We start from the raw sequence: 22,298 nt of genomic DNA, 5'->3' as shown, positions 1-22,298 counted from the left end.
TACAGAAGGAGGTGGTAGTCAACTGTATTGAAAGAGATCAAATAATAGGAGGACAAAATGTCTATTGAATTTGGCAGGATGAAAGTCTTTGTTGACTTTGGTAATAGGGATTTTCTTATTGGGAATTGCTGTGGTTTAAATGTGTCCCCCCGAATTCATGCGTTGGAAACTTAATCCCCAGTGAAACTGTGTTGGGAGGTGGGGCCTAATGGGAGTTGTTCAGTCGTGGATTAATGCCATTGTAAAAAGGGCTCAGACGAGGAGGGGTGCTTTCTTGTGCTCTTTGCCCTTCCTCATTCCAGCATGTGATGACATAGCAAGAAGGCTCTAGTGAGGTGCTGGTACTTGGGTCTTGAACTCTCCAGCTTCTAGAACTCTGAGCCAATACATTTCTGTTTATTATCTATTACCCAGTGTCAGGCATTCTTTGTTCTTTTTCTTTTAAAGGAAATGTTTCTGAATCATAGCATTCTTTTTCCATTGTTGTTTTTTGTTTGTTTGTTTTTGAGACAAGGTCTTACTCTGCTGCCCAGGCTGGAGTGCAGTGGCATGATTATGGCTCACTGTAGCCTCGATGTCCCCAGGCTCAGGTGATCCTCCCATCTCAACCTCCTCAGCAGCTGGGACTACAGGTGTGCACCACCACGCCTAGCTAATTCTTTTCTATATTTTTTTGTAGAGACAGGGTTTCACCATGTTGTCCAGGCTGGTCTCGAACTCCTAGGCTCAAGTGATCCACCTGCCTCGGCCTTCCAAATTGCTGGGAATACAGGTGTGAGCCACTGCACCTGGCCTCAGGCATGCTTTTATAGCAGCACAAAACAGACTGAGAAGGGAATCAAGCAATTGGACAAAATCCATTATGCTCTTAAATTTGTCCCTAATTTGGCCAGGCACAGTGGTTCACACCTATAATCCCAGTATTTTGGGAGGCCAAGGCGGGCCAATCAGCTGAGGTCAGGAGTTCGAGACCAGCCTGGCCAAAATGGCAAAACCCTGTCTCTACTAAAAATACAAAAATTAGCCGGGCATGGTGGTGGGCGCCTGTAATCCCAGCTACTCAGCAGGCTGAGGCAAGAGAGTCGCTTGAACCCGGGAGGCGGAGGTAGCAGTAAGCCGAGATCATGCCACTGCACTCCAGTCTGGGCAACAAGAGCAAGATTCCATCTCAAAAAAAAAAAAAAAAAATTAATTTTTTCCTCTAGCATTTCACCTTTGTGAAACTCAACTTTGCTTTAGTGAAAACATTTTCCCCATTGTCTGCTTTAGGGAAAGACAATGTCTTCTCAACTTCCTCCCATCTCCCTGAGAGCAGGGAACAGTCCCTTTTCTCCCTGATGCCACATTACTACTCATGTTAATTATCCATTCTGTCTCTGATTTCTAAGCACTTTGACTTTCTCAACACTTATGACCCACATTTCTGCTCCCTATTTCTTGCCTTGTGTTTCCTAATTTTACTTACCTTCTGAATGGCCTTATGCCTCCATCATGAATTCTGTTACATGATTTTTACTTTCCCAGATTCTATTCAAGAGGTTATCAAGCCTGAACCCACATTAGATACCTCTAGGTGTTTCCCTTGACCTTCCCTTGTACCTATTTTACTCATCCTTTCATCTTGATAAGCCTCTTTGTCTCTTTCCTTCATTCCTCTTCCTCACAGCCAGGTATTATTGGAAGAATAACCCAACCCTCTAAAAATCTATGCTATTGACTCTCATTCTTGTTCATTTATCTTTTAAACATGTCATAATTTTTAATATTTTGTTGGCTAAAATTCTGCTTGACACTTAAAAAATAATAAAGTGCTAAAAATATTTTAGCAAGAAAGGTTTTTTGTTTAAAAAAACTTAAGATTCAAAAAGCATGTGAAGTCAGGTATGGTGGCTCATGCCTGTAATCCCAGCACTTTGGGAGGCTGAAGTGGGAGAATGACTTGAGGCCAGGAGTTCCAGACCAGCATGGTCAACATAGCGAGACCCTGTCTCTACAAAAGAAAAATTGAAAAATTAGGTGAGTGTGGTGGCACACACCTGTAGTCTCAGCTACTTGGGAGGCTGAGGCAGGAGGATTGCTTGAGCCTAGGAGCTCAAGGCTACAGTGAGCCACACACCACTGCAGTCCAGCCTGGGTGACAGAGCAAGACCCCCAGCCCCCCCCCCTTTTTTCTTTTTTTTCCAAGACAGGGTCTTGCTCTGTCACCCAGGCTGGAGTGCAGTGGCGCAATCTTGGCTCACTGCACCCTCCACCTCCCCAGCTCAAGTGATCCTCCCACCTTAGTCTCCCAAGTAGCTGAGACCACAGGCACATGCCACCAAGCCTGGCTAATTTTTGTATTTTTTGTAGAGATGAGGTTTTGCCATGTTACCCAGGCTTGTCTCAAACTCCTGGACTCAAGTGACCTGCCAGCCTTATCCTCCCAAAGTACTGGGACTATAGGTATGAGCCACTGTGCCCGGCTGACCCTACCTCAAGCAAACAAACAAACAGACACCAAAAAACATGTCATACTTTAGCTTCAAATATTGATTTCCCAATTATAGGTTCAGTTGGGAGGTAATGTCACTATATTGTGTCATTTCTCACTGTTAAAATTTTACCTTTTGTGCCCTTGAACCCATCAAAAATAAGAATAGAAATTATCTATCGTCTCCAAAAAGATGTAAATGTCGTTAGTTAGTCACAGAGAAGTAAATTTTATTTTCTCGCTTTTAAATAGAGTCATGTGCTGCATAATGACATTTTGGTCAATGGTGGACTGCATGTATGATGGTGGCCCATAAGATTATAATAGAGTTTAAAATTCCTATCACCTAGTGACATCATGTTTGTGGTGTTGCTGGTGTAAACAAACCAACTGTGCTGCCAGGTATATAAAAGTAGAACACACATAATCATGTACGGTATATAATACTTGATAATGATAGTAAACAATGTCTGTTTTTACTATGGCTACAACTTATGTATTTGCTCTACTATACTTTATCATAATTTTAGAATGTTCTCCTTCTACTTTTAAAAAATGTTAACAGTAAAAAAGCCCCAGGCAGGTCTTTCAGGAGGGATTCCAGAAGAAGACACTGTTGCCACAGGAGATGGCAGCTCCATGCATGTTATTGCTCCGGAAGAACCTCCAGTGGGACAAGATGTGGACATGGAAGACACTGATATTGATGATGCTGACCCTGTGTAGGCCTAGACTAATATGTGTGCTTGTGTCTTAGTTTTTAACAAAAAAGTTAAAAAAAAATTTAATAGAGAAGAGCTTATGCAATAAGAATACAAAGAAAGAATATTTTTATACAGCTGTACAACATGTTTGTGTTTTATTCATGTTATTAAAAAAGTAATTAATCCCAACACTTTGGGAGGCCAAGGTGGGCAGATCACAAGGTCAGGAGATTGAGACCATCCTGGCCAACATGGTGAAACCCTGTCTCTACTAAAAATACAAAACTTAGCCGGGTGTGGTGGCGCGTGCCTGTAGTCCCAGCTACTTGGGAGGCTGAGGCAGGAGGATCGCTTGAACCTGGGAGGCAGAGGTTACAGTGAGCCGAGATGGCACCACTGCACTTCAGCCTGGCAACAGAGCGAGACTCTGTCTCAAAAAAAAAAAAAAAGTAATTAGTATTAGTGTTACTACTAAGTATTATTACAAAGAATCAAAAAGTTAAAAAATTAAAACATTTATAAGGTGAAAACAGTTACAATAAGCTAATGTTAATTTATTATTGAAGAAAAAATATTATGTGATTCATTGTGTACCCTAAGTGTGCAGTGTTTATAAAGTCTCCAGTCATGTACAGTAATGACCGAGGCCTTCACATTCACTCACCACTCACTCTCTGACTCACCCAATTTTTATCCTGCAAGCTCCATTCATGGTAAGTGCCAGGTATAGGTGTATCTTATCTTTTATGCCATATTTTTACTGTACCTTTTCTATGTTATGTTTATGTACACAAATATTTACCATTGTGTTACCATTGTCTACAGTATTCAGAATAGTAACATGCTGTGCAGGTTTATAGCCTAGGAGCAATCGGCTGGGCTATCTAGCCTAAGTCTGTAATAGGCTATACCATCTAGGCACAACGTGTTTGCGTTTTATTCATGTTATTACAAAAGTAATGCAGTCTACCATGGTAAGTAAAACCTTACCACCTCGGTTTGTGTAAGTACACTCTATATGATGTTTGCAGAACAACAAAGTCGCCTCATGACACATTTCTCAGGATGTATCCCATTGCTAAGCAACACATAATTGTACACTGGGTCTTGCCAAATTTTTAAGACTTAGGTTAGAAATCTGACATTTGAACAAGAGTCAACATTAACAAAGTGAGGATGAGGGCGGAGATTGTGACTGTGTGAGTGGGAAGAACGGTGTGCGTCTCAATGCTGGGCTGCAGTTAGGGGACTACATGTTGGTTTGATGCAGAGAGCTTAAACTATAGTTGTAAAAACATGGTATAATAGAAATTGCATTGAATTAAAAAATCAAGAAACTTGGAAACCAAGCCTGAGTCTGCTAACATAATCTTCTTGGGTATTTGTCAGACTAGGTCAGTACTCTCTGATCTGTGGTAACAAAACACCACAATATTCTGTGGTGGTAAGTAATAAGCTAGCTTCATGCACACAGCTATTGGCTCATGGTTGCCAGGGTGCAGAGACCTGACCTTTGGGCATCTGAACTCACCTTAAAGGCCATGGGTACTTCAATGATGTAAAGATCCACGTAATCTAGCTGGAGGACCCTGAGTGTCCTCTCCAGGGTTGGGCGGACCATCTCTGGGGCATGATTTGTAGCCCATAGCTGAAAGAATCAAAGAGGGATAATTAACTAATGTCCACACACTTTTCACGATAAGGCAGCCCCTTTTTCTTTGTAAAGCATTCGTACACATTTTTTTTTTGACATGGGGGGGGGGGGTCTCACTATGTTGCCCAGGCTCGTCTTTAACTCCTGGGCTCAAGCAATCTGCCCACTTCAGCCTCCCAAAGTGCTGGGATTATAAGCATCAGCCACTGTGCCTGGCCCCTTGTACACATTTTATTCATACATTTCATTTTACAAAAATATGTTTATGATGCAGTGTCATCTGAGTATAGGATGAGCTGATAAAACTGTTGACACTTAGAGCCTAGCTTGAGAGCTTGTTTGGAGGTTCTAGTAGGGGAGCGCAGCTACTCACATACACTTGACCTAAAAACCCTCCTCCTTCGTCAGGGAAAGCCGTCCTCTTCCACTGAGAGTGCAGCTTCAAGAGGTACAATTGCCTAGACAGCCAGATCAGCTGAATTAGCCCTGGTGACCAATGGGGTGACATATGTTGCAGCCAGATCACCCTCACATCTCCAGACATAATTTTATGCAAATCTACCACAAGAGACTTACAGATCCTCCTTGACCACAGAGTACCTAATTTGATGGCAGTCTTCCCCATTTCTGGGTGAATTTCCTGATGCTTAGTGCTTGCATTTTTCCTCATTGTATAACTAGGGTTACACAATGTTCTAGATGTCCTGACCTAGCCTGATACTTTATTGTCATGCCATTCTGATAAAATGAGCAAGGAACATGGTTATGCGTGTGGCTTCACTGGGTCCTTCACATTGTGACAGGTGGTGTGAAAGCCTGGTGAAATTTTAAATTAGTGCATAGATTTAGATTTGCTTTCACTGATCTTTTGTTCTTGTTTGGCCCTACTTAGACCCCAGAGCAATTAAATCACTCTTTCACTAAGGCATTACATAATGAAGGATCAAGGTTTGGTTAATCCTACTGGAGCATGTGTACCCTTAGGTGTCTGAGACATATGGTGCCAAGGTTGCTCATACCCACAGGACAAATTAGTACATGTTTTGGAATATCAGTTTTGCTCACAGATTTTTTGGGGGGATATAAGTTTAGAATCATACTTTTCTTTTTTCTTTCTTTTTTTTGAGATGGGGTCTTGCTGTGTTGCTGAGGCTGGAGCGCAGTGGCTTGATCTTGTCTTACTGCAACCTCTGCCTCCCGGGTTCAAGCGATTCTCCTGCCTCAGCCTCCCAAGTAGCTGGGATTACAGGCGCCTGCTACCATGCCTGGCTAATTTTTGTATTTTTAGTAGAGACAGGGTTTCACCATGTTGGCCAGTCTCGTCTCGAACTTCTGACCTCAAGTGATCCTTCCGCCTCTGCCTTCCAAAGTGCTGGGATTACAGGCTTGAGCCACTGCACCCAGCCTGAATCATGCTTTTTTTGGTCACAAGAAAGGGCAAGCAAAATTGGTAAAATCTGATTTTTTCCTCTGTTGAACAATGATTTTTTTCTTGCCTTAAAAACACAGAGAAAATTTAACATGAAGAGAGTAGTGGAAAAATGTGTTACTTGTGTTTTGATTGCTACTCTGGGTCCCTTTGGTGTTACTATTGCAATCCCATATAAGTGGAAATTCTGTTTGATATTTATTTTACTTTCTTTTTCATTCCTGGGCATAGGCTGATGATATTTTAATTTACTTTTATTCAACAAAAATACATAGTATTAGCTTTATTCCAGGTTCTGTGTGAGTGCTTTGTAAATGTGAACTCATAACAACTTTATGAAATAGTTGACATTATTATCCCCATTTTACAGAGAAAAAAACTAAGGTCCAGAAATGCTAGGCAACTCAGCCAGTAGTGACAGATCTGGGCCTCTGACCTGGGCAACCTTGCACCAGTCTAGGCACTTAATCACCCCCATATTGCCTCTCACGTGCTGCTGAGCTGCAGTGAAGACAGTCCTGATTCCTGATGAGGCAATAGCAATGGCACATTACATGAACTCAGCTGCACACACCGTTTCTGTTTACTTAAGTAAATACCAATATTTCACCCAAGTATGCTTTATTACATACAGCCCATATTGACATTGTATATGTATGAATATTGCTTTCTATTCACAACTGTACTTTTTGGACAATTTAAAGGATTAAAGTTAAAGGCCAATTTAAAGCATGTTTTGACCACCTTTTCCTTGTATGCTAACTTTAGCCCCGATCATAGTAAGAAATGACTCCTATAATATGAGTCATTAAGCAAAAGCCTTGCATGATGTGCCTGCCCAGGAAGCCCACATAGCTGGCTTTTGGATTGGTGACCTTATGAGCTTTTTTTTTTTTTAATTTACGTTTGTTTGCTTTTATTAAACAAAATCTGAATACCATGTCTGAGTTAATTACATTTGCTCAAATGCTTTTTTTTTTTTTTTGAGAGAGGGTCTCGCTCTGTCACTCAGGTTGGAGTGCAGTGATGTGAACATGACTCATTGCAGCTTCAACCTCCCTGGCTTAAGCCATCCTCCTGCCTCAGCCTCCCAAGTAGCTGGGACTACAGGGGCAAGCTATCATGCCTGGCTAATATTTGTATTTTTTTTGTAGAGACAAGGTTTTGTCATGTTACCCAGGTTGGTCTTGAACTCCTGAGCTCAAGCAAAACACCTGCTTCGGCCTCCCAAAGTGCGAATTAGAGGCGTGAGACACCGCACCCAGCCAAATACTCTTTTAAAACCCTCTTTCTCTCCCCCAAATGCTACTCTGCTTACTTCTCCCAAACTAATAAATAATTTGTTAATATGATACAAGAATGTTGAAAATCCTATTTTGCGTGATTTTGGTCTCATTTGAACACTTATCTTTTAAACAAACAAACAAACAAACCCAAACTGTTATTAAGTACTGCATACTCGTGAGTGCAATTACACACACACACACACACGGAAGATGAATAATAAAATGAACACCTGAAACCTTCTCACTGTCCCCAATGGAGGCTGAAGGCAAGATCTCACCTTTCCACAGTAGAAGATGTCTTCCCTCCGCACCTTTCCTTCTGCTATCTTCTCCCTGATGGCCTCCCCAACTTCGTGTTCATTTTGGTAGATGTAGGCCCCATCAATATGTCGGTACCCTGTGTCAATAGCAACCTTCACCGATGTTGCACAGGCTCCCTTAGGGGTCTGAAGTCACAAAGAGGTTGGGTTTGGGGAAAAGAGAAATGGTCTTTAATCATCATTAATCAGGACATTTTGCATGTACATTCCTTTACAGCTAAAATGACACATTCCCAATTCCTTGCTGTTGTGATTGGAAGATGGTGTTCAGCAGCAGGAGAAACTGACCTCCCAGGGGCCTCCCCTCCCTCAGTGGGAGACACCATCTGTCCCAGGTCTGCCCTCAGCTTCGTGGCATCAAAAATGTGATTTGATCAATATTTCCTGTGACAAGAGAATTCATGGAAGCCTTTTTATAGGAGGGCACAAGCTGATTGAAGAAGGCTAAATTATAAATCAAAAGGTTGGGTAGACAAATTGAGATGTATCCACAGAATGGAATACTTCTCAGTAATAAAAAGGAATGAAATAGGCCTGGTGCGGTGGCTCACACCTGTAATCCCAGGACTTTGGGAGGCTGAGGCAGGAGGATTGCTTGAGGCCAGGTGTTTGAGACCAGCCTGGACAACATAGGGAGACCCCATCTGTACAAAAAGTAAAGTAATTAGCTGGGTGTGGTGGCATGCACCTGTGGTCCCAGTTAGTCAGGAGGGTAAGGTAGGGGGATTGCTTGAGCCTGGGAGTTCAAGGCTGCAGTGAGCCATGATCATGCCACTGTACTCCAGCCTGGGCAACAGAGACAGACCCTGTCTCAAAAAAAAAAAAAAAAAGAGAAATGTAGTATTGATGACAACACATAGTATGGATGAATCTCAAAATAATTATACTGAGTGAAAGAAGCTGGACCAGAAAGAATAAATACTTTAGTTTTTCTCTTCTAGCATTTTATATAAATGGAAGCATAGTCTGTGGTGACAGACATAGATCAGTGATTGCCTGGGGTTGGGAGTGGGGGAAGTATGGGTGGAAGGAGGGATTACCAAGTGGCATGAGGAAGCTTATAGAGTTGATAGATATGTTCATTATTTTGATTGTGGTGGTGGCCTCACAGATGTATATATGTCAAACTCTTCAAATTGTATACTTTAAATATGGGCAGTTTATTATATGTCAGTTATATCTCAATAAAACTGAGGAAAAAGTATTGTTGAGGAAAATTTTATGTTTTGGGATATATTTTAATAAAATTTGGTAGCTACATCTTTGTTCATTTTATTAACTCACATTAAACATAAGAATGAGCATATCCTGTCCCCAGAACAGTGATTTTTCATTTGCCATGGTTTGATTATTTTTGTCCCCTCCAAAACTCATGTTGAAACTTAATCTCCAATGTAACAGTGTTGGGAGGTAGGGCCTAATGGGAGGTGTTTAGGATTAATGCCACCATAAAAAGGGCTTGTGAGAGTGGGTTCTCCCTCTTCTGTCATGTGAGTAATAGTGTTTCTCCTCTCCAGAGAATGCAGCATTCAAGGTACACCCTTGGAAGCAAGAGACTGGGCCCTAACCTGCTGGCGTCTTGATCTTGGACTTTCCGGCCTCCAGAACTGTAAGAGAATAAACTTCTGTTCTTTATCAGTTACCCAGTCTCAGGCATTCTGTTACAGCAGCACAAAATAGAGTAAGACACCATTTTTCAGATTCCACATAAATCCCTATGCCTCAGTTATGATGGCATTTAAATATACGAATGTGTTTCATTTTAGTTACATTTTTTCTTAATGAGAAACAGCAATGAGATTTCTCTGAAGACAAACATCTAGTCTCATCAAATATAATTTTCAAAGCATCTTTTAGAGAGTGTGTGTGTGAGAGGGTTAATTCTATTTTCTGATTTGTGCTGACTTCATATCAAAGGGTGATTGTTCTGATCTTGCTCAACAAATGTTGGTTAACTACTTGGGCTTTCTTTAGTGTTCTAACCAAATGCTGGACAAATCACATCAGACATGTGAACTCTGGTCCACACCTATTGATTTGTTGTAGGCTGAGCGAGAGAATAAATCTGAAATGTATTTCTAGTGATTTTACAGTCCTGGGCAGGACTTGGGGACATATATTGTATTTTTTTCCCCCTGCTACAGTTGAAAGTCATCACTATAGAGAAGATAAGAGGATACGAAAAATGAACAAACTGGCTACACAGATGATATTATAAGATTCATAGTCACAAATATCAAATAGCTGGGAAAAGGAGACACACATTTCAGCAATATTAGAAATATTTGTTTGGTTAATTAATTAACATGATTAATAGGACTTGAACAGTAATTGAATCAAAAGGCCAGAAAAAGCCTGTAAAATGAGATGTTATGAATGACAAGTGTGACATCCAAAGTACAGTGGGAAGGGGAGGTGAGGCATGGTGTCCAGAAATTTACAGGGAAGAAAATAAACATCTACTTTCATTCTCAAGTATCTACATTATTATCATTATTATTATTATTATTAGAGACAGGGTCTCCGTCACCCAGGCTGGAGTGCAATGGCACGATTATGGCTCACTGCAGCCTCGGCCTCCTAGGTTCAAGTGATTCTTCCACCTCAGCCTCCCGAGTAAGTGGGACTACGGCATGTGCCACCATGCCTGGCTAACATTTTTGTAGAGATGGGGTTTTGCCATGTTGCCTGTGCTGGTCTCAAACTCTTGGGCTCAAGCAATCCTCCTGCCTTGGCCTCCCTCTACATATTATTAATATATGAAGCTTAATACTAGGTGGTAGATAGAATCTCAGAAACATCACTGAGATTTTATGGGCTGGAACTGATCATTTAAATGAAGAGCTAAAGTACACAATGAAGGGAGTCCCAGACAAATGCATATTAAAGTAGGGGCTTGTATTTTCAAAGATTAACCCAAAAAATGAAGTACAGAGGAGAGCGTTTAGGATAAAGAAAGTACGGCCAGGGATGGTGGCTCACGCCTGTAATCCCAGCACTTTGAGAGGCCCAGGTGGGCAGATCACCTGAGATCAGGAGTTCAAGACCAGCCTGGCCAACATGGTGAAACCCTGTTTCTACTAAAAAATACAAAATGTAGCCAGGCATGGTGGCAGACATCTGTAATCCCAGCTACTTGGGAGGCTGAGGCAGGTGAATCTCTTGAACCTGGGAGGCAGAGGTTGCAGTGAGCCGAGATCATGCCACTGCACTCCAGCCTGAGTGACAGAGCAAGACTCTGTCTCAAAAAAAAAAAAAAGAAAAAGAAAAAGAAAGAAAGTGGTAAAGGCAAGGGCTAGGGTAGGAGTGTAGTCCACCATGGTGCTGCATATTTGGATGATGACTCATTTAATAAGGATTATGGCACAGAAGCAAGTTATAGTACTGAAAATCTTCAATTATTCAGCTATCACCAGGGAGTCTCTTCTAAAAGCTGGATATTTACTTACTGGATATTTACTATTTACTTATTTATTTATATGTTTATATTTCTATACTTGCTGAAAAATATTGTCCCTCAGAAGGCAGAAGCAGCAGTGAGATGTATTACTATTTTGTACTTAATTCTCATCAATATGGAGGAACTAGTTGGGACTGTGGACATGAGGACTACACTTTGTACACTTTGTAATTCTTTTTTTTTTTTTTTTTTTTGAGAAGGAGTCTCACTCTGTCACCAGGCTGGAGTGCAGTGGCATGATCTCAGCTCACTGCTACCTCCGCCTCCCAGGTTCAAGTGATTCTCCTACCTCAGCCTCCCGAGCAGCTGGGACTACAGGTGTGCGCCACCAAGCCCAGCTAATTTTTGTATTTTCAGTAGAGACGGGGTTTCACCATGTTGGCCAGGATGGTCTCAATCTCTTGACCTTGTGATCTGCCCGCCTCAGCCTCCCAAAGTGCTGGGATTACAGGCGTGAGCCACTGCACCCGGCCAACACTTTGTAATTCTTAAATGTGGCACAAAGAAATTCTACATAAATTCTGACACGTTTTTTAGGAAAACCAGTTTTGAAAAAAATCAGAAAGATCAAATAGGATACCACATAAATGATATGATAGGAGAATCTAAAATATAAAAATTTGATTGCACAATTAAGGACAATCTCACTGAACTGTAAAACAAAAAATCTGGTTTCCTAAAATGGCTGACAGCATCTCCTTCTACTTAAGAAAATTAAAAATGCTGGATTATGCTGGCGCGGTGGCACACACCTGTAATCCCAGCACTTTGGGAGGCTGAGGTGGGAGGATCGCTTGAGCCCAGGAGTTTGAGAACAGCCTGGGCAACATGGCAAAACCCCATCTCTGTAAAAAATACAGAAATTAGCCGGGTCTGGTGACTCGCTTGAGCCTGGGAGGCAGAATTTGCAGGGAGCCGTAATCATGCCACTGCGCTTCAGCCTGGGTGATGGAGCAAGACCCTGTCTCAAAAAAAGAAAAAAAACAAAAAGCTAGATTAAAACTTTTAAAAAGATTACCATTAAAGTGCTGAAAAGACAGTAGGCATTTATTAATTCAAACTAAATTTTATGGGAAAGTCTGAATGCAGAAATGAGAGGTGTAGGAGATGAAAAAGGAAAGTAAAAAAACTCCCTAAAAGGCTGTGGCCACCTCCAGTCCCTGGGAGAATTCATAACCCATGTAGCCGGAGTCTGTTGACCAGTTTAACATGGTCACTGGGTAACAGTGCCTCCAGGGAACCTGGAGCAAATGCACACAAATGCTGTCTGAAAGAAAATACTTGTTTTTCACCCTTGATGCTCGCTCACAAATACTTTTTTAAAAGTAGTATTAACCTGCACACAGTTGAAGAATTCAGGTACCCCAGAAAACAAAGTTCCATAAAGGAAGACTGGCAGAAACAACTGAGAGCCTAAACAGAACCATAGATCCGAATATTGGAACTATCATCAGAGTGAAATTGGACCTGTATCTTACACCATACACAAAAAGTCAACTCAAAATGGATTAAAGATTTTTTAAGACCAGAAACTGTAAAGCTCCTAGAAGAAAACATAAGGGAAAAAGCATCATGACATTGGGGTAGGCGATGATTTCTTGGATATGACACCAAAAGCACAAGAAACAAAAGCAAAAATAGGTTGTTGGTACTACATCAAGCTAAAAAGCCTCTGCACAGAAAAGGAAACACTCAACAGAGTTAAAAGGCAACTTATGGAATAGGAGAAAATATTTGCAAACTGTATATCTCACAAGGGGTTAATATCCAAGATATAATTAAAAGGAACTTCTACAACTCAATAGCAAAGAAACAAAAACAAAAAAACAAAACAAAACAAAAAACCCCAAAGAAAAACCTAAACTGATTAAAAAGTTGGCAAAGGACTTCAGTAGACATTTCTCCAAAGAAGACATACAAATGGCCAATAGGTATATAAATATCAATATTGCTATCCATCTGGGAAATGCAAATCAAAACTACAAGGAAATAACACCTCACACCCATTAGGATGACTATTATCAAAAAACTGAAAGGTAACAATTATTGGTGAGGATGTAGAGAAATTAGAACTCTTGTACACTGTTGGTGAAAATGTAAAATGGTGCAGCTACCGTGGAAAACAGTATGGAGGTTCCTAAAAAAATTAAAGATATATTAGAACATGTTGGTCAAGAAAAACAATTAAAAATAGAACTACCATATGATCCAACAATCCTACTTCAGGGTATATATCCAAAGGAAATAAAATCACTATCTTGAGGAAATATTTGCACTTCCATGTTCACTGTAGCATTATTCACAATAGCTAAGACATGGAAACAACCTAAATGTTCACTGACAGATGAGCAGGTAAAGAAAATGTGGTACATAGACAATGTAATATTATTCAGCCTCAAAAAAGAAGGAAATTCTGCAGTACACAGCAACATGGATGAACCTGGAGGACATTATACTAAGTGAAATAATTCAGTCACAGAGTAATACCACAATAAAAAATTGGAATTATTAGTCAAAAGTTAAAATAACTATGATTGTTTTGATTAAAGAAATAAGCTTGAGGCTGGGCATGGTGGCTCATGCCTATAATCTCAGCACTTTGGAAGGCTGATGCAGAATTGCTTGATGCTAGGGGTTTGAGACTGGCCTGGGCAACATAGTAAGACCCAGTCTTACAATAAAATACTAAAATAAAATAAAAACAAAAATTAAAAAATTATCCAGGCATGGTGATGTACACCTGTCTGTAGTCCTGGCTACTCGAGAGGCAGAGGCAGGAGGATTGCTTGAGCCCAGGAGTTGAGATCTTCAGTGAGCTACGATTGCACCACTGCAGTCCAGCCTGGGTGACAGAAGAAGACCCCCATCTCTATTAAAATTAAAAAAAAAAGAAAATTAAATTTAAAAACAAAGAAATAAACTTGAAAATCTCTGTAGAGGACAGGAAACTATGAAAAATGCCCTAGAAGATTTAGGAAAGAACCAAACACAGCAATTCTATAAACAAAACAAACAAACAAAAATCTGATAAGACATCTAAAATTAAATGGATGCATCAGTAGCATATCAGACATAGCAAGAAAGAATTAGGTAGAAGGAAGAAGGTAAATCAGCAGAAATGATCCAGCACTGCTCCTCCATGTTAATGTCCAGCATTCCCTGTGTCCTTTGAAAATGACGCAGAAGCTGCTGCCTTGGAACACGTGCTCCAGACAGGATCTACCTGCATATTGCCTCCTCGTCACCAGACCAATAATTAGTTGTTCCAAGAGGGGGCTTCCAGTGAATATCACTTGGTAGGGAGACTAATTTCACAGCCTTGGAGTCACGTTAAAATATATCCTTCTAAATATAAAAGGTAGGAGTTCTTGGCTGGGCTTGTTGGCTCATGCCTGTAATCCCAGCATTTTGGGAGGCCGAGGCAGGTGAATCACCTGAGGTCGGCAGTTCGAGACCAGCCTTATCAACAGGGAGAAACCCCGTCTCTACTAAAAATACAGAATTAGCCGGGCATGGCCATCTTGGTGAAACCCCATCTCTACTAAAAATACAAAAATTAGCTGGGTGTTGTGGTGCACACATGTAGTCCCAGCTACTCAGGAGACTGAGGCAGGAGAATTGCTTGAACCCGGGAGGTGGAGGTTTTGGTGAGCCGAGATCAATCGCGCCATTGCACTCCAGCCTGGGCAACAAGAGAGAAAGTCTGTCTCAAAAAAAAAAAAAAAAAAAAGGTAGGAGTTCCTTTTATATTTTGGATATTATCCCTTATGAGATCTCCTGGCTGGATAAAGGAAGAAAGAGGGGTGATACACTGAGGGAGCTGCACACCGAGACACCATGCAATGGAGGTGGAGAGCATGTGTGAGTGTGGATCTTGTGGCGCAGCATCAAGAGGAAGGTGGAATTTCAAGTTGGATAAAGGAGAGTTTATTGATATGGAAACACCATCTTCTGATATGTGACTTAACACTTCAGGAAACAGTGCTAACACACTGCCAGCATAACTCTTGAAATCTTGGAAAAAGTGAGATCCACATACATGAAGTAGACATTCTAGAAATACTCAGGAAGCTCAGAGAAGGGAGCCCACTATAGTAGATATACTATGCAAGGCCAGAAACCCACGGATGATCTATGTTTTGCAGCAGGGCCCAGAGAACACTCCTTTTATCAAAGAGACAGCAATGCTTTAGCAACAAAAACACCAGAGTTGTTGAGCTCAATTACAGCTGTCCTCTGTAGACAAGGCAGACTGTGGGAGATGTTGAAAAACTAGGTTTACTAAAAAATTAGGGGCCAGGTGTGGTGGCTCAGACCTCTAACATCAGCACTTCAGGAGACCAAGACAGGAGGATTGCTTGAGCCTAGGAGTTCAAGACCAGCCTGGGCAACATAGTGAGATCCTGTCCTTATTTTAAAAACTAGGAATGATGGAATTTTAAAATAATAGAGGCTACATGGTAGTACTAACTTCAGAAGTGAAGTGGGCACTGTTATCAAAATGAGTGGTATCCAAAGAGCATGACCCACAGACATGCTTTGCAGAGATGGTTAATTAGACATGAAATCCCTAGAGTTTTCAGGCAACATACAGGATGCTCGGTTACATTTGAAATTCAAATGGGCAAGATTTTTTGTATATGCATATTCCAAATATTAAATGGGATGGAACATACTTATATTTAAAAATTATTCATTGTTCATCTGAAGTTCAAATTTACTGGGACATCTTATATTTTTCCTTGCTAAATCTGGCAACCCTACCCTAAAGGCAAGTTAGATAGGCAGCCAACAAGTGCATTGCATAATTTAAAGAAACCAAAGCAGTCAGCATGGATTATTGGGCTGGGCATCGTGGCTCATGCCTATAATCCCAGCAATTTTGAAGGCCAAGATGGGAGAGTTGCTTGAGTCCAGGAGTTTCAGACTATCCTGGGCAACATAGAGATACCTCGTCTCTATTAAGAATTAAAAAAAATGGATTATTGGAAGGCTGATGGAAGTTCTTTCAAGATAAAGTCATAGGTATGGCTGTATACTAGGAAAAGCATTAAGAAGGAAGCACACTACCCAAAAGGCGCCCTCAGGCTCCAGAGGCAGCATATTCCATACTTGCAGTGGTATTCCTACCCATTTACTGAGTGACATGAATACACCAGATTTCAGTAGGCCCAGAATGGGGAGGGGCTCAGCAGAACTCCAGACTTTACCACAAGCATCCCTGCCACTTGGGCCATATGACCCAGCAGGCCCTATTGTTTACGTGTGGCATGGAGTTTATGGCAAGCCCCAGTTGGAGAATTACAAGGTAAGCCTGTAGGGTTCTGGAGCAAGTTACGCCATCTACATTGTTGACCTTGCTGCTGAGTCCTGTAGAGATAGTATATCTGACCATGGGACATGATGTGACTGTATGGCCAGAGCTGCCCATTATGAGCCAGGTTATATAAGATCCACTACAACATAAGTTTGGGTGGGTCAGTGCAAATCCATTGTAAGATGTAATTGGCACATTTGTGATTGGACACAAGTTGGACAAGACAGCATGCCATCCAGATGTCATCCAAAATCTGAATGAGTTGCTGTTGCTTACAAATTAATAATTACTTTACAGCATTCTCCAAAAAGTGTTAGAAGACTGGCCAACAACTGGATTATTATTCATGATGATTGGCTGTACTGGAGGACAAGCTGCCACCCTCTTGTAGTGTGATCTCTATTGTATCCGCAATAATAGTCCCCCAAGTGTTAGTTGCTTGTGTTTTTTCTTTTTTCTTGTAGAAATAAAGAGGAAAATAAGGCATTGCTTGCACTCATGTCTAGTATCAGAATGGGGAAGTAGGACAAAATGGAGAAATAGACTTAACTCTCTGAAACCACTCATTTATGCTTTCTGCCTGGCCCCTGGTCCCCTTAGGTAGAGCTTATGAGACCTTCACCCTGTCCTCAGCTTAAAACCAGATCTGAAAAAATTACTTGGTGTAAGAGCAAGGCTTTGCTTTCCCCAGGTGAAACAAAGTTCCCTGGGTGATCAGAAAAGGGGAATTAAATGGCCATTGGAGAGAAAGTAAGGAATGTTTAGGGCCGGGTGTCATGGCTCATGCCTGTAATCCAAGCATTTTGGGAGGCTGGGGCAGGTGGATCACTTGAGCCCAGGAGTTCGAGCCAGCCTAGGCAACGTGGCAAAAACCTGCCTCTAATAAAAATAAAATAAATAAAATAAAATGAATGTTTAAAGGATGGCACATTCCTGAGAAATGGGTTCTGAGCCCTGCACCCCCACCTCCCTCTGCTCAGGGGCAAAATGTAGTGGGTGTTTTAGGCTTCTCCTGGGTACTCACCAAGAGCTTGGACTGCACTTCTCCTTTGCCCCATGGCTCATTCAGATTCTGAAAACTTGCTGCAACTACAGCAGTCTCAACCAGAGCCACTCAGGAAGGAATATTCCCCCATCTAACTTTCTAGGCCATGCCTTCTCCATAGCTTGTACCCCATAATTAGACTTGCTCATCATTTCTTTCATCTTTGAACAATAGTTATCTCCCGTAAGGGACTCACATGGGGGAGATATAACAAACAATAGAGAATATAGCTTCAAGAATCTCTGCATATATGTGGTTGGAGCCAAGATTATGAATGAGATCATAAAGAGACATCGTGCAAAGAAAGAAGAGAAAGGGGCCAAGGATCAAACTCATATAATTGTTCCAAGAGTAATTTTCAATTGCATTACCAAAAACAAGGGAGGTGTGCAATTGAAGTGGAATGTGGGATTGTGATCCAAGTTTTAACTACTCTTGCTATGGGTAGTTTATTTCTCCTCATCTGCCTTCCATTCTCCATGCTACAACCTGAGTTTTATCTTTCAAAAACACAGACCCAGTGATGCTCTTTCTTTGCTTCTAAACTTTAGATGATGTCTCATTACTATAGAATGAAGTTCCAACTCCTGGCTGAGCATAGTGGCTCATGCCTATAATTCCAGCAGTTTGGGAGGCTGAGATGGGCAGATCGCTTGAACCCAGGAGTTCAAGACCAGCCTGGGCAATATGATGAAACCCCTTCTCTACAAAAAACACAAAAATTAGCTGGGCATGGTGGCACCTGCCTGTGGTCCCAGCTACTCAGGAGGTTGAGTGAGGATGATTGCTTGAGTCTGGGAGGCAGAGGTTGCAGTGAGCCAAGATTGCATCATTGCACTCCAGCCTGGGTGACAGAGTAAGAACCTGCCTCAAACAAACAAAGTTCCAACTGCTTAGCATGGTGTTCAAGGTCCTTGGTAATCCGTGTCTTAATCTGCATTTTCAGATTCAGCTGCCATCACCATTAACTCCCTGTGCCAGGCACTATGGGCTTGGCATTCACTGGATATGTCATATATCCTTCTCTGTCTAACTAAAATGTCTCTATCCTTCTTATTGCCAAAATGTCCTGCTTTAGCTGTGCTTCTCTGTCTGGTACATGCATGCTCAGCTTCAAATAGTTCATTCATACATGACCACTCAAATTTCAGTAGCATTTCTATACATGTCACTGTTTATTCTCGTAATCAGCATTAAATGTTGAACTGCAACAAGGAACAGATATTCTCATAAACTGAAACTTTACTATGTTTTAAAGGAAGCCCATTTCAATCTTCATGGTCAAATTTAATTATTTCCATTTCTATGCTGATATGGTTTGGCTGTGTCCCCTCCCAAATCTCATCTTGAATTGTAGTTCCCATTATCCCCACATGTTGTGGGAGGGACCCAGGGAGAGGTAATTGAATCATGGGGGAGGTTACTTCCATGCTGTTCTCAGGATAGTGAGTGAGTTCTCATGACATTTGATGGTTTTATAAGGAGCTTTTCCCCTTTGGCTCAGCACTTCTCCTTGCTGCCATCTTATGAAGAAGGACATGTTTTCTTTCCCTTCTGCCATGATTGTAAGTTTCTTGAGGCATCCCCAGCCATGCTGAACTCTGAGTCAATTAAACCTTTTTCCTTTATAAATTACCCAGTCTCTAGGGTATGTCTTTAATAGCAGCATGAGAATGGACCAATACATATGCTTTCAGAGACTGTTTACAGAGAGTTCTAGAATAGCATTGATCCTTATCTTTGTCATTCTACAATTAGTTGTCAAGAATCTGCCCCCTGTATTTGATTTTTAATCCCTAGGTAACAGAGACATTGTTTTCCTCATATATGACACTTCTATCACCTAGTGCTTAGTGCATGGCAAGTATTCACTAGGTGTTTGTTAGACTGAACTAAAAATTATCTAATATAAAAAAACACAAGTCATAAACACATGAATTTCATGTGGCTCAGTTCACTCTAGTAATCAGCATTTAGCTAAATTTCAGTAAAGGAAGCAGAAAGTTCTCCTTCTCTAATCCAAACTAATTTTTAATCATGAATTGATTCAGTTTAACCTTTGGCTCAATACCTATTCAGTAAATAGTAGTCCTTTCATTATTACAAATTGAGGTTGCTTCCATTACTACAAAGAGTAAGTCAATGAGATCTGCTTAAAATAAATTGCAGATTATGCTATAGGCAAATGTTAAAAGAAACAAACAAGCAAGCAAAGAGAGAAAAGATGAGCTTACCAATTTAGGTTCTGAGTAGGTACCAAGTCCGATGATGGGAATGCTGTTTCCATCACTTAGAGGTATGCGGTGACTTGCAGCACTGAGATCCATTGTGGAGAATCTGTAGGAGTGATTCTGAACACCACAGGGAGTCTTTTTAGAAAGGTGTCCTAGGGCCTATTCAATCAAAGAAAGGAAGGCCAGAGGGAGGAGCAGAGGGAAGGGAGATTAACACACCTATTTCTCAACCGGTTTTTTTTTTCCAGGTTGTCATGGAAATCCTAAGCATGGTTGTCCTTTGAACTTCATCAGAGGCTTGTAAAACATAACCTATTGAGAGCTTATGCTTACTTCTTCACAACAAAAGATTGAAAAAACAAAAAGAAACAAATCTATCTGGCTTCTATCAGTTAGGATGCTTTTGTTGGCAAATAAGAGACTGACATACTTTGGCTGTGTCCCCAACCAAATCTCATCTTGAATTGTAGCTCCCATAATCACCAATGTCATGGGAGGGACTCAGTGGGAGGTAACTGAATCATGGGGGTGTTTTTTTCCCGTGCTGCTGTTGTGAGAGTGAATAAGTCTCACAAGATCTGATGGTTTTATGAAGGACAGTTCCCCTGCACATGCTCTCTTGCCTCCTGCCATGTAAGACATGCCTTTGCTCCTCTTTCACCTTCTGCCATGATTTTGAGGCCTCCCCAGCCATGTGGAACTGTGAGTCCATTAAATCTCTTTTTCTTTATTAATTACCCAGTCTCAGTTGTCTTTGTTAGCAGTGTGAGAATGAACTAATACACAGATCTATCTTAAATTCTCTTAAACTATAATGAAAATTTATTCCTCAAATTCTGGCAGTAGGGGAGAGCTTCAGGGGAGACTAGACATTTTCTAGGACTTCCCAGGAGATTTGGATGCAGCAGGCCTGGAAAGGGATCTAGGATCTTTATCACAAGTTAAGCTTATCAGCAGTTAAACTGGAGTAGAGGAACAATAACGTGGCCAGGACCAGTTTCTCACTTCTCATTCGTCTCTCTGCCTTCTTGTTGTCTCAGGAAACTCTCTCTCTCTCAGTTCCCTTAACATTGAAAAGTGTTTACTGACTGTCCTTGGAGTGACAAGGTTTCAAGCTCAAACAACAAAAAGGAGATTTTACTTTCTCAATAGCTCAAACAGTAGTCCTGAAATTGAAACTTGTTGGCCTCGATTGCCTTTCTTGGTTCATGGATCCATCATGAAATCAATCACAGTGGCCAAAGGAAATAAAGGACATTTCCTAAAAAAATTAGAAGCCATTTCTAAATTTGGAGCTGGGGGTTGAAGGAGGCAGGAAATTCCACCCCAACATATGGCTCCCTGGTATAATGAAGATTTTGAAGTAAAGACCCTTAGAGATCAACGGGCTCTGGAAAAGACTTTCCCCTGTCTACATAAAGATAGGATGGACCCACCAAGGAGGACAATTATTCCTTTTCCCCCTCGCTGTTATCTCATGATCCATTACAAAAGAAGAAGACCAAGAATGTGTTGGGAGTCAGAAACTTATATCCCAAAATATGGCACTTTGACATACTGAACTGGAAAAGCCTCAAGGTCTCTCTGACCTCTACTCCCTACCACCTCTCCCAAAGTAAAGTTCCTTTATCTGCCTAAGATCCAGACCCACCAAAATGAACAATTCTTTTTTCTTCCTCTGCCTGTAAGACTAAGAATGTAACCCCTCCTGAACAAACCCTTTCACAAGGTAATGTACAAGGTAATCTCTACTCCCTAATCCATTCATTCTCCCTAGTGATCCCCTCAACAGAATTCCTCTTTTCCCCTCTCCCATAACCTGATTTGCCAGTAAATAATCTTCTAAACCCCGTTGTAGGTGGGTAATCACTCTGTGGTTCTCCCTGTGTAAACATATAGTTAAATAAAATTGAATACCTTTTCTCTAATTAATCTGCCTTTTGTGAGTTGATTTTTCAGTGAAACTTCAGAAGGCAAAGAGGAAGTTTCCTTGGCCTGTACACTTCACAGGTCACTGAGTCCACAATGGTTAAAATGTTCTGAAGTTGAAACTGGCCAAATTGTCCCATATTTATGGATTTTTGAATAAACACAGAAATGGGCCCTCTGTCTTAAAACTTGAAACTTATGTCTTAACTAAGTTTTTTCCTCAGGAAACTGACCCTCGGGCAAGGGACTGAAACTCACTAGATCACCACATCCAGATATTGAGATACCAAATACCTGATTCATCAGGATTGCTTCTTTATCCCTCCCTAATTTTTTTTTGCACCTTTCCTGCTATGTAAAGAGACCAATTTTGGTCAGTCAGAGAGACAGATTTGAGACTGAACTCCCACTTTCCTTGGCTGCAGGACTAGATTAAAGCCTTCTTCTCTG

General features: G+C 41.1%; 1 protein-coding gene across 4 annotated transcripts in view; it reads right to left on the bottom strand.

Annotated features, from left to right (window-relative positions):
• AKR1D1 (aldo-keto reductase family 1 member D1) overlaps positions 1–22,298 on the bottom strand; it is a 115,099-nt gene that overhangs the window by 20,425 nt on the left and 72,376 nt on the right. For 2 of the 4 annotated variants that reach the window (XM_054494891.2, XM_054494892.1), the window contains exons 4-7: positions 19,920–20,036; positions 9,432–9,470; positions 7,822–7,989; positions 4,706–4,822 (exon numbers count right to left, since the gene is read on the bottom strand). In XM_054494891.2, the coding sequence (XP_054350866.1) occupies positions 4,706–4,822; positions 7,822–7,989; positions 9,432–9,470; positions 19,920–20,012 (417 nt within the window). In that variant the 5' untranslated portion in view covers positions 20,013–20,036. The remainder of the gene's footprint in view (positions 1–4,705; positions 4,823–7,821; positions 7,990–9,431; positions 9,471–19,919; positions 20,037–22,298) is intronic. The other 2 variants (XM_054494894.2, XM_054494893.1) reach the window with 1 other exon arrangement.

This window comes from Pongo pygmaeus, chromosome 6 (genome assembly GCF_028885625.2).
Source record: "Pongo pygmaeus isolate AG05252 chromosome 6, NHGRI_mPonPyg2-v2.0_pri, whole genome shotgun sequence".
Classification (NCBI taxonomy): Eukaryota; Metazoa; Chordata; class Mammalia; order Primates; family Hominidae; genus Pongo; species Pongo pygmaeus.
Note: the sequence above shows the minus strand (reverse complement) of the source record. Positions and strands in the feature narration are given on the sequence as shown.